Below are 17,741 nucleotides of genomic sequence, written 5' to 3' on the forward strand. Positions count from 1 at the left end.
ATAAATATAGCTAATTAATGACTATAGAAATAAGGTGCAAATTTATTTCTACAAATTATCATTATGTTCTTGAATTGCTATGGAAGCTCATTGCATTAACTGAATAAATAGAAAATTAAAAAAATATATTCATTCAGAATGCAGTGTGCTTCCATACATTTCTACATTTCTGCTTTTATTATTCAAGTATTTATATACATTTTCTTAATTAAGCATTTCTGTATTTCGGCATTCATTTCCAAATTTTGGTTATTTACTAAATCAAAAATATTCTTTATATATTTTGGTGTTAATACATGTTTAATTTATTCATGTAATTTGTGATTAATGAAACAATTTTGTCCTCCATAGATTTACCACTTTACCTACACATAAATGGAGGCTAGTTGATCAACTAACCATAACTAAACCATCTGTGCTCCTCTCTACATTCACTGCAGGTCATTTCCTTTTTTAAATCTATGTAAGAGGATAAATTACAGTTTATACGAGTGAACACCAGGGGGAGCCAGAGAGAAGCAAGTACTCAAGTAAAGCAAGTACACCTTCCATATACCCTTAGGTGTAGATTTCAGGAGGCATGCAGAGGACATGTCCCACTCAGTATTTAGAACATTTTGTGCATTTGTCCTCTCAAGAAAAACAAAATGGCAGAGAGCTTTTATTTTGGCTAAATATATGACATCTCCACCATAAAGTGAGACAGAAAAGTCACAAGGTGGTGCATAAAAATCCACCAGGATGTGCCTTGTTTCATATGTACTCCACCCACAGTTGAAACAAAACCTACTCTTCTACATTTAACCACAAAACTATAGGAATACTGTAGGCGCCCAGTGGCTTAGTGGGTAGAGAAGGAACTCTATATACATCTGCAATGTCCTCGCCACAGCAGCCACAGGCCTAATTCCAGCCTGCAACCCTCCACCGCACACCCTCCCACCCTCTGCCCCCTCCATACCGAGACTGCCCTGTCCAATTAAGGCAAAGAAGACAAAAATAATAATCATAATAATAAACTATAGCAATACTTGATGAATAATGAACACAATCATCGGACCAGGTGCTACATAATACATTTTTATTTTCATGTCATATATATATATATATATATATATTTCATATATATATATATAATCTGCAGTTACAAAGACATTTGCTTACTAATATTCCTGAGCATTTTTTTTGTTTTTGTTTTTTAGCTTGAGGCCTGGTGTATCTGCATTTCAAGAGCTACACTCAACAGATAACTAGCTTCCAAAATAACAGTACCAGACATGCGTACACATGACAACAGAGCAACGTACCGAATGTGAAATGCATCACAACAGCAGTTAATACCGAGGCTTAGTCAAAGTTATACCGCGTTAACAGTTAGTCTGAGAAGGTAGCAAATAGAGAGTTGTGAATGTAAGGCACTGTTAATACACTGGTTGGTACGAGTGCACTATAATACATGATGGTTAGATAAAATATGTTCATGATCCAGCTGGGGATCATTGCAGCACCAAAATGTAATAGAATACAGCAAAGGAAAAATTAGAATATAAATAAGAAAATAGCAAGTGCTGGGCACGCGGTCTAGCAAACAGTTCGACATGTCATGAACATTTTAAGTAGAAATATTTGAATGAATAGTATGAAAATATATGAATTACAGCATTATGAGTATGTGCAAAATACCAACAGGCTAGAAATGATTAAAAAAAAAGAAAATATGTACATAGCAATTTTTTTTATATGAATGACAATCTGTACATATTACAATACGTACCACAAACTATGTAATGGCAAAATAAAAAGCCCTTGTGTTATTGACAAACAAATATATTCGTACTCTGCCAGCAGACGGCAATCTGAAAATATATATTATCTTATTTACAAAACATAAGCGAATGAAAAACAACTGCATAAACTGTGACCACATCGCTGGGCAAATTCATGCCAACATCTAAAGCGAAACTGTAACAGTGATTCTCACTCTGAGCGAGGAAGAGGACTGTCCTTCAATGTTAACACTCTGTTAGGTGATTTGCCAAATAGCGAAATGCCTGCTCAAATTCACATTCAAAATGTACATTCTCTTGTTAGACATTCACGACCAAAGCATAAACTTCTACAATCTTTGAAATACCAAAGAGCTTACATAAATGTGCATCATTTACAAATGCATAAAGGGCAAACATATACATAATATTTATGTTTCTGTTTGTTAAAAAAAAAAAAAAAAAAGTCTTTTGACGACACAGCAGCCGATGCAAAAGGAAAACAAAAGTGACTCGCTGCCGGCTCAGCAGGTGTTTACCAGGCCTGTGGTGATGTTGCTGGGCGTCCTGCGATACTGAGCCTTGGTGTTAGTGACTGCGCCATGCTTCTGCCGCAGGTGAAGCCTCAGCTGGCTCTTGTGTCTGAAGTGGAGGTCGCATTTTTCACACTGGGGGGAAAAGAATAAAATAATTTAGGATCACCTTTCTCATCCCCCAACCCCCACAGGTACGCAAAGCTCTCCAGGATTACCTCCCAGGACTTATAACTATTGATAGGCACATGGATCATGGAGGGGGGGCAGGGATTACTCTCTTCTTAGCCAGCAGACACAGTGGATAAGAAAAGGGGGTCAGACTAGGAGGCTTACATGATAAGGCTTCTCTCCGGTATGAATGCGCATGTGGCTCTTGAGCGTCTGGAGGTGGCGGAAGTGAGTTCCACAGATCTCACAAGGGTACGGCTTCTCTCCTGTGTGGATTAAGACGTGGGCACGGAGATGGGCCACCTGGAAGAAAATTAAAGCATATGTTAACATATACACACACACATACCTACAGCTACAGTAGCTTTCATAAAAATAAGTTGTTGTATTTGCTGAAACTGTCACTACATCCACACAGTAGTACACGAGACAGATTATCTGTGCAGTTGTTCTAATTTTACAGCTAACCAGTACACTAAAATATGTTTCTGAAAATGTTTGAGGTGAGAAATAGGCAGTGCAATAACAGAATCTTGAGTCATATGATCAGAGCTGCCTAGTTTGACAGTTTGGACGCAGTTCAGGACAGCTACATTAGAGTTGTTTTCAATTTAATACTTGCAGTAAGGCCATTAGAAGCATTACTAGGAGGTGGAGGAACATGTTTTTTTTCCCCACAGATTATCTGTTGCATGTACTTTTGTGTTGATATTGTGACAGTTTCAAATATGACAAAAGCAGTGGTTTGACATTTGCTTGTCTTCTTTCCCTCACCTGGACAAATCTGGAACCGCACGTGTCACACTTATATGGCTTTTCTCCAGAGTGGATGCGTGTGTGGGTCTTGAGGTTGGCTGGTCGGTTGAACTGAGCGCCGCAGATGTTGCAGCGGTACGGCTTCGCACCTGGAAGTTAAGATCACCAGGTTGCGCAATGAATACAACAGCCACATCCATTAAGTTGGCTTGATGGTGCCTTTAATTATTAATCTTACCAGTGTGAACGGTCTTGTGGCTGGCCAGGTTGCCCTTGTAGCGGAAGGCAGCCTGGCAGCAGTCGCACTTGTATGGCTTGTCACTGTGCACCTGGGCCATGTGTTCTTTAAGGGAATCTTCCTCTGTGAACTTGGAGTCACAGCCATTACAGAAGTAGATGTTGTTTTCTGTACAGGGAAGCAATAAAATCAACAGAGGTTTAACACCTGAATTCAAAACTTAACATATAAGCTAAGGAAATCGGGAGCTTCTGAAGTCCACATACCAGAGCCGGAGGAGGAATAATCTGAGTGTGATTTGGTGGCATCTTCTCGGCTGTAGGAGTCAGGAGACAGGTGACCCATTTCCATGCAATGAGGGCTGTCACAGCCACAGGAGGAGCATCTGCGGTAGCTGCACACAAAAGACAACCAGTGTTAAAATAAAATTAACTTCCTCTCTTTAACAATTTTATATTTAGTTTCAGTTTACAGTTCTCACAGTGAGTGTGAGTTTTACCTGATGCTGCTACAGGTGCTGCTGCTACAGCTGTCGACACTCTGAGACATCAGGACTTCTTCTCTCTGCTCGCCAGTTCCCTCTTCTGACTGGACCTCGCTGTGTCCCCCTGCTGCACCACTCCTGCAGGGGCTCAGCGCAGGTGACATGGCTGTAGCTTCAGCGCCGCCTCCGTGAGACTCCTTTTCATTCTCATCGGGAGTTTGGTTCATAACAATCAACTTGTACTTCTTCCAGTTGTGGGCCTTGGCGTCGCTGGGGCAGTCAGAGGGCTGTCTGAGGCTCAGCGTGGCGTTTTTGCTGCTGTTGGACTCAGTGGGCGAGTTGGGCTGGCAGTCAGATCTGAGGGGGCTTTGAGGACTGCAAATCACACCTTTGCTAAAACCTGGAGACAATCTGAGACAGCTGGTTTGTGGATGCTGAATGCTGTCTTCCTCCATGGGGGAGACAGGCCTTTGAAGGCTCCCGTGGGCTCCTGCGTTTCTGATGATAGTGGTGGGGAAACTGGGGTGGGATGGCACAGCGTGGGAGATGATGGCAGTGGACTCACTGCGAGCCATGTTGGTGCTGGGTACCTGCGAGCATCGTTTCTGAGACAAAGCCCCTGCTCTGGGGAGGTCGCTGACCTTATGGGAGCCTTCTGGCTTCCCAGCAGTGACATGGAGATCACCATATACATGATAGGAGCCAGATGTGTTGATCCCCCTGAAGACATTGGGGATGTAGCCCCTGCACTCCTGGAGAGGGGATGAGGTTGATATGTGGTTGTTTCTAAAGTCTGGTTCTTTCTCATCACCAGGCCTCAAAGCAGGGATACCCTCAGCCAGATGTGATGAGTTGGTCTGTACCTCTTCGATCTGATGCCTGCAGGAACATATTCAATGATTAATTATTACCTCTAACTCAGAGCCCTCTCATTTTCTCCGACAAATCAGATCCTGTCTTGTCACATTTTCTATTTCCCTTTACCTGGACTTGATGAATCTGTGGCAGGTGTCGGCCACGTGTTCCATCTGGAGGTAGATGGCTGTGTTCATGGTGGCCAGGACCAGAGTGTCCTTAAGGTCCAAACAGGACGTGTACATGAAGTCAAGCAAGATGGAGAACCCCTTGGGGTCCACTTTGGGGTCTAAGCTGATGGCACTGAGGTTTGCGTTCTTGGGGTCCATGAACACAGAATAAAAGAAGCCACTGTAAGAGAGCAAAGGACAGGAGAATACAGTGTTAGAAATGCGCACAGGTACTAATACAAGTGCTAATGCTGCTGTCAGATCTCATGATGTTGCATACCTGCAGGCCACCAATACGGCCTTGTGAGCATGAAAATGTTGTCCATCCACCTGTATGGTGACGTCAGTCAGGATGTTCCTGCTGCGGAGGCGGTTGAAGTTGAGCAGGACGTCGCCTGCATGGCGTGTGAATTGAATGCAGCCATCTGCAGTCGTGGCCATGCTGTCGCAATCTGAGCAAGGGCAAAAACAATAAATATTTAGATCATTATTAGTTAAAATCTGCAGCAACAGTGATCCACTACTAAATTAAGTCGCACAAGAGACGTGCACAAACTGTAGTCTGGATATAAAAACATTACTACCAAATAAATCATTAAATCCTCTGACAACATTAGAGATAAGTTTTATCTTGCAGCTTAGACGGGCTTTAAATTTTGTACATTCTGGCCCAGGTGTAGATTTCAGGGGTGGGGTGCATGGGACGTGCCTCCCTCAGTATTTAGAACATGTGCATGTGTTTTTAAAAAAACCCATGTTTGATATGTGTCCCCCTCTATATTGAAATGAAACCTACGCGCTTACATTCTGTTACACTTCAGAAATCATCTTAAACCCCAAAATTGCACGATCAAAATTGTAATAAATTATAATCAGTTAATGACACATAAAGTTTACTCCATCACCTTCAGCTCTGACCACTGATACATTACATTTGTAAACTATTGTGTAACATTATGTTGGAACTTTACATTTAAACAACACTGTGGTTAACCTCAACATTTGGTTATAGTCCGGAAAAGATCATGTCTTGGCTTAAAATATCCGTTTTTGGTGGCACAATCCCGCCTCAGTACGCAGCGATGTGTTGGAAAAAACCTTTTCGTGGCACTATCTCTGCAGGAAACAGTGATGTCTCGGTAAAAATGAACCCCTTTTTGTGCAAAACTGTCTGGCAGAGGACCCCCACCCCCCCAAACCTACACCCTTGCATTCTGGTACACTTAAGAAATCTTAAACCCCCAAAATTACACTCTAAACCCAACTTAATAAATTAAATTAATAAATTTATAAATGATATAATTAATAAATGATAACCACTGAGCTATACATGCAATAAAAGACAACAAACACTCTTTGTTTATCACCTCGGGCTCATACTTCACTAACACAAGCCACCTGCCTGCGGGGTTTACAGTCAAAAACAAGCTTTGAAGTGTCTTGACAGTGTTTCATCAAAGAGCGGCGCCATTGCAAAGAGAAAAGTAAAAGGGAGTTTTACTAAACCTCTCGAGCCATGCCTTACTTCTTATCGGGCCCTGATGACGGTAATATTATTGCATAAGCGATATTTAAACATGTTATTATTCTAAACAGTGATATTTATCAGAAAGTCAACATCTATGCGAGTCTGACAAACGCTTATCATGATTTTAAGATGATAAAAAAAATCTCAGGAACATGCAGCAAATGCACAAACTATTAATTGCAAACACAATCCTAAAGTGCTGAGGTGTGAGATATAAATGATGCGGGTATGATTCCCTCATGTCTGCTCTCTCCTTGCAGTTTCACAGCGTGTTAACAGAGCACACCAAAGTGCTGGCAGCCTGCAGCCTGTAGGTTGTAAACGTGTTTGACGTTGAGCACATTCCGTCCTGGCTGCTCAGATTAGGTTGCCAGTACACAGAGAGGTTTCCTGTTCCCCGATATAAGTACAGCTCATCTCATTTAACCCATTAACATTTACTCTCCCGCAGCTTAATTTATCTCTCGAGTCCATCTCTCAACCTGAAATATTAGACCAAACTCAGACGGTATGATTCGGTGGGGATGTTATTCCAAGGAGTGGTTAGTTTGCTGCTGCGTAACTTGGGCTGTGCGCCACCGAACAGGCCAGCACAAGTCCGTTCAAGTTTAGAAATTGTGCTAAGCTGTCATGTCTGGGGACTGTCCTGTACTTTCATTATGAGTTTAAACACTGTCTGCTCGAGTCAAACTACTAATATGAAGCCAGCGGCTCTGCGTTGGAGACATTCAGTGAAGTGAAAAGATTGTCCCTCGACATAAATGCGCAGAGGAAAATTAGGTATGACAGAACCAGACCGACTTGTCCTGTTGCGCCACTTTTGTAGCCTCAAACTTGCCAAATACTCACATACAGCTACAAAATGTGACATAAATAACATTAAGTATGACTATAAAGTGCTGCTTCGGCTAAATGTTAAACCTGCTGCTTGTTTTCAGTCAAAGAACAGGCACTAAACTGCAAAATTAACCCAGCACAGCCTAAAAGTCGCACTTCCGTCTAAAATAAAGTTAAACACAGTGCAGCTGTCAACTCTACTAAGTTCAAAATGTGTTTCGGCTAAAAGCAATCACAAAACGTTCAAAATATTGACAGGTTTCCAGCTCCGGAGCAGCCACACGAGCATCTGCTACTTCACTACACTCCTGACCTAATGCTGAGAAAATAGGAAGGAAAAAAAGTCACCTTGTAAAAGTTTCCTCGAAACTCTGTGCATCACCAGTTCTGAGAATCCAGTTCTAAGAAACACAGCAGCTCAATTCTCGGAATTTCAACAGAGGACCGTACCATTATCAGCAGGGCGGGGGAGCTGCTCGCCACCAACTGCGACACTACAACCACTTCCTGTCAATATTGTACTATAAAACATGTCCTTCCTCATTAACATTACCAGTAAAACATATTTGTCCGATTAAAACAGAATACAACCGAGATTATATTAGTTATTCAGTTTGTTTCGAAGTAGGTTTGTCTCCCCGTGTGGTGGATGCGTTCAAGTGCAAGGTCAGCTGACCGAGTTATAAATACCGTGGGGAATATGAGAGCATGTTGTCGCTGTAAACTTGCCCGAGGTGCCACGAAGAGATGGGAAAACGCAGTCACATTATCTTCTAATAATCTGAAATGTTATGCCCTCGGTTTTAGTTTGTTTGTCTTTGACATGTCCCCACCACTCGGTTTGCGTCACAACAGTTTGCTGCCTTAGAGTAGCTGCGTTTTAGCAGCCAGTGAATGTTGCAATGCTGCTTTTACTCTGTAGTCTGCTTTGGCCTGGAGCCATGCTTCATCTGTTTACACTGACTGAGAGGAACATTTTGAATTCATTCATATACGTGAACAGTTTGTCTTTAAGTTTGTTTTAGACAAGTGCTTGGTGTCTTAGGGAATTGTGCAGTGCTGAAAATTAACGGTGTGACAAACTTGTTCTAACATCTGAGAGTGTTTGTGGCCTTTCATGCATAAAGAGACTTGCAATGGCATCCAATTTTTATGTCACACACAGGCTATTGAAAGCATTGTGTGTGCGTGTCTGTAAAGTCTTCAACTCTCCAAAAGGCTCACTTGCGCTGTCTGTGTTCCCACCACTTCCTGTCTCAATATCACAGCTGTATATTCATCTGGGTAACACAAAATTCTGAGTACTTACCGATACATGAGTCAACAAATCAGGAACTAACTGCTCTTTAATCAACAACTAACAATAAGTTCCTGAATAACTGTGGATCAAGAACCACTGTGTGTCATAAATATTGTCAATAAAATTGGAACAGACTGCTTAATATTAAATTATGTTATTGAACCAGTGTGTTCAACTCAATCATCAGAAAAAAACTGACATCTTAGATTCCTAAAAACCACAGATAAAATACATTTGTTTGTTATTATGTGGTGGATAGGTTGAAGCTTTACATTTCAACCTTGCTGTAAATAATGTGTGGTTAGGTTAAGGCACAAAAACCATGTGGTTACGGTTAGGAAAGGATCATGTTATGACTGAAAATACCCGTTTGTGGGGAGCAAAATGACACCTAGAGAAGCAGCGATGTCTCTGTAAAAAACAATCAGTATATATCCCGGCAGGAAACGCAGTGATGTCTCAGTAAAAAACAACCAGTTTCAGTGGCACTATCCCGGCAGGAAACGCACAAAACTAATGTGGATATGGTTAGGAAAAGATCATGTTTTGGCTTCAAACCCATTTTTGCGGGCATAATCTCACCTGGAAATGCAGCGATGCTCTTGGTAAAAAGCAGTCACTTCGCGTGGCACCAACCCCGCAGGAAACGCAGCTATGTCTCTGTAAAAAAAAACAACTGCTTTTCTCCTTGAAACTCAAGGAGGAAATGCAGTGATGTCTTTTCGTAGCACTGTCCTGGCAGATAACGTAGCAATGTCTCTGTAAAAAACAATCGCTTTTTGTGACACCATCCTGGCAGGAAACACAGCGATGTCTCGGTAAGTAACAACTGCTTTTCGTGGCACTAGCCTTGGTGGAGACACAGTAATAGGGTGCTAAAAAACACCCAGGTTTGGTGACTTAAAACTGCCTGAAAAACGGCAACAGGTCACTAAAAAAACACCCACGTTTGGTGACGGAAAGCTGCCTGAAAAATGACAACAGGTCACTAAAAAAACACCCACGTTTGGTGACGGAAAGCTGCCTGAAAAATGACGTCAGGTCACCAAAAAAACACCCATGTTTGGTGACGAAAAGCTCCCTGAAAAACAGTGGCGGGTCGCTAAAAAACACCGACATTCAGTGGCTATAAACCCGCTGGGAACGGAGCGATGATTTACCAGAAACAGCCGATACTGTTGTTTGATGGTCTCAAACAGTGGTCTGCAGGCATCTCACCTTAGGGACACGCCATCCCCCATCCACTCCACCCCCTGATGACAAATTCAGCTCATATATGTCATTTTAGAAAGGTTATGATGCATATAAAACATGCAAATGTTGACGTACTTGTGGTCTGCAGAAACATCTAATGCCAGTATTTTCCTCTGGTGACTGGCCTGGTGATGACACGTTCCTAAGTATCTGACCACTTTCTTAATGACTCATTCCTGATTGACTCCAAATCAGATGCTAACTGGCACAAAACAGATCTTATTATATATTTGTTGCTGCTTTTGCATTTCCTTGGTAACAACACAGTGTTTTGTGTGTCTTATGTGTTGCCTTAACCTGATCAGCAACCTGTTCGTATGTACACAACCTCAGCTCCACTGCACAGTGTGTTAAACTTTATCTGGGAATACAGAGGTAGCAGGCTTTTTCTTGTGCTAAGTGCATGTGATTAGACTGTTTCTGTATTACTCATTATGCTCTGTACAATCTCTTTTATATCCTGTAAATACTTGTATGTTAAATTACAGCACGTCATAAGCCAGCACATACAAAATAATGATTTCCCCCTATTTCACTTCCCTGAGCCATTCAAATGCGACGGTGAAAAATGAAAGGGTTTTCTGTGTTTTCCGGTTGTTTATGAATATATAGAATTACCATCTGTTGGCACCACCTTTCACTCTCACAGTGCAGAGCTGCAGCGAGGCTTTGCTAAACAAACACTCAGGCAGGTTAGATGATTCAGTGGGAGGAAAAAACACAACCACAGTAATTGAGAACTAGAGCTAGTAATTGTGACTTTACCAAGGACCATGTTTGTCACTGCAATAAAACATTTAGACTTCACTCACCCACTTTTGCTTACATTTGTTTGACATAACCATAAGTACATAATTAACAGTGATCTTGTGCATGCATATTTTCAACTGCTCACATTGGCAACTATTAATAAATTAATTTCCAACAAGTCTTAATGAAAATTTGAATCCTACAAAGAATATAATCAGGGTCAGAACTGTGGTAACACACAATGATTTAGTGACATTCAGCACAAGTAACAATAAAAATAATATGTGTTTATTGTTTACAGATGTCTTCCTCAAATATTAAATTTCTGCTAGAGTTATCACCCACACATACAGCAGTGCAAAATAAACATTTAGGAGGAAAACAAGCCAAGTTTCCTGTCATTATGCTTACTATATATTTTGCAGAAATGAAAAACTCTCAGGCTGGATTTTTCCCTGTGAAATAAATGTGCAGTGCAGCTCAACAGGTCTAAATTACAGCTGTTCAGGTGGCTATGGCAACAAAGAGGTCTATTTCTAGTTAATGTTTTCACTCTAGATGTTTTTCCCCTGCGGTTATCTTTAGTGGCCCAAGTTTCTGTGGGTTGTTCATCTTCACATCCTTTGAAAACAGCGATACTTTCTGGTCTGAATGAGAAGAGACAAAACTTTTTCAGCCTGTAGGAGAGAGCCTTGATTTCCTGGTGTAGTTGTTTATATGCAGGCAAGAAGATGATGCATAGATCTGATCAGTCATCCTTTCCCTCGCTCATATCTGTGCAGCATCTTTAACGTCACATTAGGGGTTTGCTGCAGTGTGATAGCAGCTAAGGCTGAGCAGATGTGAAACACACAAACTGCCGTGTGTGGTAGATGTCTGCTCATTTAAGAGTCAAATCAACATGATCACGCAAACATGGTGCTTCTAGGTGGATTTGCAGAATAAATGTCTCCTGGTTTGTTTTCTTGTTTTCTTGCATGGAAGGTCTGATTCTTTCTGCAGCACAATGCAAGTGGAAAAAATGTGTTGGTTAATTCTCTTAGTCACAGAAGAAGGTTAAAGGGTTCATATCAAAGCAATTAAACAGGCACTGCAATGATTTATTTCACTATTGGCTTTCAAGAGAAACATTAAAATAGAATGATAAAATCAAAGCAGCTGAGATATCCAGACTTTTCAGGTTTCAAAATTGGTGGATCCTACACTTTCCATGATGCAACTTGATAGTGTATGTCCTTGTACTGTGTTCTGTTGCACTGGGAAGTTGAAGTTTATAAGTTCCCAGTTGAAAATTTCAAGTAGAACCCCCCCGATTTCTGATTTCTGCCTTGAAAAGTCAGAGGAACCTCACGAACCCCGACCTCAAAATCCAAGATGGCATCATCAGTTATGAAAACTATACTAATATACTGTTTATTAGCACCTCTGTCTTATTTGTGTCTCATTAAATCAGTTAAACACAGTACTGTCCAACTTCTATCTGTGGATATGTTGGTAAAAATACAGCATTATGCATTGTTATGAACTGTATTGCTCACATTATCTTTGTTTTCTGACTTATTGCACTGGAATGCCATCAACTCAACTGTGTTGTCATTCCCAGCTCCAACTTCTGAGGTAAATGGAACGGAGCATTATGCCTAGGACACAAATATGGCAGCCAGGTCAGTGGCCCTTGGCTTCTGTAACCAACACACAAGGCACCCTACAGCGTTTGTATGAGACATAGTAGAAAGAGTGAGAACATCTGAATAGGGTTGAAGGTAAGGGTGATGGACAGGTCAAAAACACACAGGACTTTTAGCGAGGAGAGCAGTGTTTGTGTCCCATTTTACAACCCAAAGTCAGGTTTTTAACCACGTGACGTAGTTAATGTCATGCATCACATAACGTAGTGGTAAAGTGACACGCTCATTAAGTTACTGTAACAAATGTACTTACATTAATCCAAACCGTGAGCTTTTTTCTTAACATAACCAAGTAATGCACTAAATTCCCTCTGATGATAAAACTATCTATGCACCTGTAACAACAACAAAAGCTCCAGCTTTGATTGAAATAAGAAGTACTGTAGTTTCGGTGGCAAAACCCGTTTCCAGTGAAGACAGATGTTTAATGTGAAAGCCACTGTAGCATGTAATGAGTGGAAACTTACACAGAAATTGACACATCCAAGACTGACGCTAGAGGTACCTACAGAGTCACAGTCTGAAGCATTGAAACCAAAGACTGAGCTGCTGTATTTGACAAAGTTGGGAGTGAGAATGTGTTGCCTTGCCATGTAAATCCCACTTCTTTCAAAGTCCACACTTCAAGTTTCCTAGAAATCTGCAGTCTCTGAGCCGACTCTATATATAAGGACAATAACCCTGATGAGATCACTACGATATCATTAGGGTATTTTTGTTTAGAAAGCTCCCTTAAAGACACAGAAGGTATTTTCCAACTGCTTTCACTGACTAAGGATGACTAACCATGATGAGTAAACTGACATCAGTTAAATTGGTGAAGTGCCCCTTTAAAAAGATTTGAAAAGTAATAATCAAAAGTTTGTTTCTGGTTATGTGTGCCTGTGTATCAAAAAGCCGCCCTTTTCTTTTTCTGCAGGGCCCATCTGAAGAATGCATGTCATGAAAACAACATTGCATGGGATTTTTCCAGCCAACCCTGGAACAAATTTTTTGCCATTCCACTCTCCTTCTCAGTCAGTGAAAGAGGCTGTGCTATGTGTTAACAAGCGCTCCCCATCCCCCACTCGTGAACTTCCCTGATCCAGGGCCTAGACGTAGACGGATATCAACGTGCCTGTCCCAAAACATGACCCAGGCACCTGGTTGCCTGACAGGGATCAAAGGTCACGTCAGTAAAATATGACTCTGAAACTAGCTCAGTCTTTGCAGCCGCTTGGCCCGAGATGGAAAGAGGGAAGTATTCATTTCTGTTGAACCAGGTCACGCACTTGAATTTGGAGAGCAGCGTGCATGAGAGAAATAAAACTGCAAGACAGTAAGACTGTTGTCTCATACACCACAAACGTGCCACAGAAAGGCATAAAGATAATAATAGTATGAAGATTGTTTGTGATCAGAATGTATAAGGGTAAAACAAGACACGTGAAAAAAATACCTGACTCGTTTATTAATAGCACAAAGTTCAGTGTCATTTTCAGCAGCTGTTGATGAAGTATACACTGCACATAACCCATGAAACACTGACTACGGAAAGTCCATGTGAGCTAAACATAGTGAACTTTGAGCTACTTTCATGCAGCCTGCGTGGGATTTAGTGAGAAGTGTATATATTTAAACAGCTGGTATGCACCTTTTACATAATAACCAGTGAACTTCAGGTGACCTGAATACATCGGAGTTACTGTGGTGTCAAACAGCCAATAATGTGTTGTCCTGCACAGATTGGGGGGGGGGGGGGGGGGGGGTAGCTCCTTTCAGTGCATTATTGCGAAATAAACCCAGACGGGGGTCCAGTGTCAGAGTGCTGCATCAGCCTGTCAGGGTTTATTTTGCACTAATGATCCACTTGCTGTAAATTATCCTTCTTATAACACAGCCACTCACTAAAGAAATTATTTTATTGCTTCACCAAAGTCGATCAGAACTCACAAAATTTGTTTCACTTGTTATTACCTGACATGCCGAGGCCTCTGAACACAATAACCCCTTTTCACCAACATTTCCAGGAACTTTTATTTCTAGGAATTTATTCACCTGGGTAAAACAATTCCTGGTAATCTGAGTGGTTTGCATTTCCACTGCACCTCAAAGTTCTGGAAAATTTATACAAATCGGGCTGATGACGTAGATGATTTGGCGTGTGCCATATATTTACCTCCGCCAGCTTATTGGCTGATAACATGGTAACATTAGTGATGGTAGAAAGAGGAGGGGCTGTTTGTCTCAGCCAGCAGCTAAGTTTAAAAGTATTTCAAGATAACTGATTTAATCAAAACACAAACGAAGTGAAGCTTGTAGAAATGAAATAAAGTTTGCAGCCACACTGGCACGGAAGTGGGGAACGCCGCAAGTGTGTGTTCCACCAGTCAGCGTTCAGTTTTTTCCCTGGGTAATTTTGGTGGAAACGTGCCAAGGTTTTTCAAAATCCCGGGTAAATGGTTGTGGAAAAGAGGCTAATATATGGAATGTTTGATAACCAGTTTTTGTACCCCTATGTGGTAATTTCTGTGTTAGCACTGCTAAGCTATGATTACAAGTTCATTTTATGCTAACACAATCTCGTGTCCCTTGATTTGTGTAAGGGCTGGAGTTTGCACGGTTGTGTATGACGGAGGATTTCTATTTTTGCCACCTGTTGTCACGTATGTTTTTTTGTTTCATTGTGCTTAATTGAATGTAACATGGCACCCCCCTTTTGCTTTTGTGCTCCGTGGGAGAGGGGCTGGAGTTTATATGGTTGTGTATGATGGAGCATTTTTGTTTTGCCACCTGCTGTCAGGAGAAGATATCCACAGTCTGGGCCTCTTTTTATCTACGTAATGCAAACATCACTAGAGTCCAACGGTTACATCCCTACACTTCCACATTGGTCTCTGGGAGCTGCAGAATCAAGAATTTGACAAAGCCATGTAATATTCTACTATAAGTTGAATTAGCCGTGCTTTATACACTGCACTTGGTCCCAGGCTAAGTGAGCTGTTAGCCTGGGTCTAAGAAAGTGTTCACACTGGCACAATCCTGACACATTCCAAGTGAGTTAACCCTGACTTCAGCATAGGACCTTTTTGGCTCTGCGCCAGAGCAGTGTTAGCTGATAGACTTGACCCAGGGCTTAAAGTTGCCAATGTGAAATGGGGCTAAGTAAACAATAGAATTGTAGAATATCAACAAGTTAAATGTTCTGGCCAGACTGTATATAAAGATGGACAATGTGTCTCCACTTTTTATTTATTTATTTATTTGGATCCCCATTAGTCACTACCAAGGTGACATTTACACAAGCAAACATTGCATCATAGAGTAAAATAAATATATCATTAATCCAAGGCAAAAGGAAACAAAATACAACAAGAAAACAGAAAACTCCAAAGCAATAATAAATGAAAACAAATTAACAAACAAAACCTAGGAAAGGACTGAAACTAGCTCACATTAATATTTGCAGTCTCAGGAATAACACTGAAGAAATAACAGATGTGCCTACTCCCACTTCACAAAAGCCAAAATATCTAGAAAGCTGGTGATGTCATTTTGAGCCTGAGTCTGAACAGTAGCAATATTCACAGTCTCAAGTTTCTGCAAGCAGTGTCACTGATCATGAGCACACCGATTGGCACACACAGCTGTCAGGCATGATGTCATAGCCCCTCTACATAGCATCAAATGACTGAAACTGAAACACAACTTATTAGAAAAATTAAGACTTAAATATACATTAGCGTGATAAGAACTACTTAAAATGACAAAAAAAACAACTTTTGAAGAAAAAAAATTCACATGTACTTTGATCTTTTAGTTTGGCAGTTGCTCCATCCACTAACATGGCGGGGGCGGGGTTTATGACCTTTACCGCAGCCAGATTTCAGGAGATGTTCTGGCTTCTCTTTAAGGGAGCTGTAATGTCATCCCTCTCTTTTATACAGTCTATGGTTCCAACTGACATTTCAATCACATATCGCCACTTTGGCAGCAAGATTTCATATCCACATATCACGCACCAGGTATCCTCCTGTGTCTGCTGTGGACATTACAGGATGCTGCAACCAACACTGAGACGTCAACAAAAGCGTGTGGTTAGGTTTCGAAAAAAAATCGTGGTTTGACTCTACATTCATACAGGAAGTGAACACCAGGCTCTGGGGTGAATGTCTAGGGTTTGTTGGACCCATTCACTGCCTCTCCCACCCATATAGGGACTTTCCAGCTGCTTATATTATGTCGTCACCAGCAGCGTTTCAAATTAATGGCGTCCAGTAGTCTGGCCATGATACAAACTGACGGCACCTGACAGCGTATTATGCCGCCACAACCGGTGCCTTTTAGCATTAGTGTCTGACGCTGAAATCACTAACAAAGCAGCAGCATTTATCGAGTTTGGAATGAGGATGGGCTGAACCTTTAACCTAAGGCTGGTAGAAGTGCAATGTGAATCATAAAGCCTGGGCTCATTAACCCTGGATTAACTGTTAACAGTGTGTGTGTGTGTGTGTGTGTGTGTGTGTGTGTGCGTGCGTGAAAATAGGTTAAGTGATTAAGTTAGCTAGTTCTCCTGCATGCTTGGCACAGGAGACAAGTTTCATATGGTTGCAAGCTGCAACCTCAGCTGCTAGATGAAACTAAATCCTACACAGTAGGCCTTTAAGTACTTTCTGACATTTTGTAATAAAAAAAAAATTGATTAATCATGAAAATAATTTAAGCAGTAATTAAAATAATTGTTAGTTGCTGCCTTAACTCAAACAGTCACAAACACAACAGTGTCAGTCACAAAACCTGATTAGAAGGTGGTCTGAGCTTTTTGTCAAGTGAAACATGGTTCATTCTGTCTGTCAGTATTTCAGAAAACATTTTATCTGCACGTCCTCTGATGTGGCGTGTTGGCGTTGAAGACGAGTTTCATGTGAAGTATAGTGTGCACCTTCAGAATCAGACAGGAACCCTGCTCTTCATTACTTTGATATCTGTGGTTTCCACAGCCTGGCTTGGCACCAGAGATGGGGACGTGCTTCTGCTAAGTGTCACATTAGGCCATCATGTTTCCTCTAAGTGACTCCTGTGAAATAAAAAGTATAAATCCTGTGTTTTATATGCCTACCTTGTATCGTACGAGTGTTTTTTTAATTGCTCAGAGGGTCAAACACATTTCAATCAAAGCTGGGGCTTTTGTCATTGTTACATGTGCACAGATAATTTTAGCATCAGAAGGAATTCAGAGCATTGCTGTTTCATTAAAATCATACCAGTGATTAATTAACAAAAGCAAAAACTTACATAAGCAAGTTAATTAACAACAACAATTCATTAACATTCAAAACATCCATTTAAATTCAACATGTCCACTGCACACTGAGCGCACTGAAGCAAAAACAGGCCAGCGTCCTCAGCACCAACCCAAATATAAATTACAA

At 41.2% G+C, this 17,741-nt stretch overlaps 1 protein-coding gene across 1 annotated transcript; it reads right to left on the reverse strand.

Annotated features, from left to right (window-relative positions):
* Positions 1-1,067: 1,067 nt before the first annotated feature.
* Positions 1,068-7,776, reverse strand: bcl6ab (BCL6A transcription repressor b). Its single transcript, XM_033651478.2, has 9 exons — positions 7,687-7,776; positions 5,254-5,425; positions 4,933-5,154; positions 3,964-4,827; positions 3,731-3,858; positions 3,465-3,632; positions 3,245-3,375; positions 2,636-2,773; positions 1,068-2,434 (listed from the first exon to the last, which is right to left on the reverse strand). Exons 1-9 carry the CDS (start codon positions 7,715-7,717, stop codon positions 2,291-2,293), a joined length of 1,998 nt encoding a protein of 665 aa, XP_033507369.1. The 5' UTR covers positions 7,718-7,776; the 3' UTR covers positions 1,068-2,290.
* Positions 7,777-17,741: the final 9,965 nt, after the last annotated feature.

Source organism: Epinephelus lanceolatus, chromosome 12, assembly GCF_041903045.1.
Source record: "Epinephelus lanceolatus isolate andai-2023 chromosome 12, ASM4190304v1, whole genome shotgun sequence".
Taxonomy (NCBI): Eukaryota; Metazoa; Chordata; class Actinopteri; order Perciformes; family Serranidae; genus Epinephelus; species Epinephelus lanceolatus.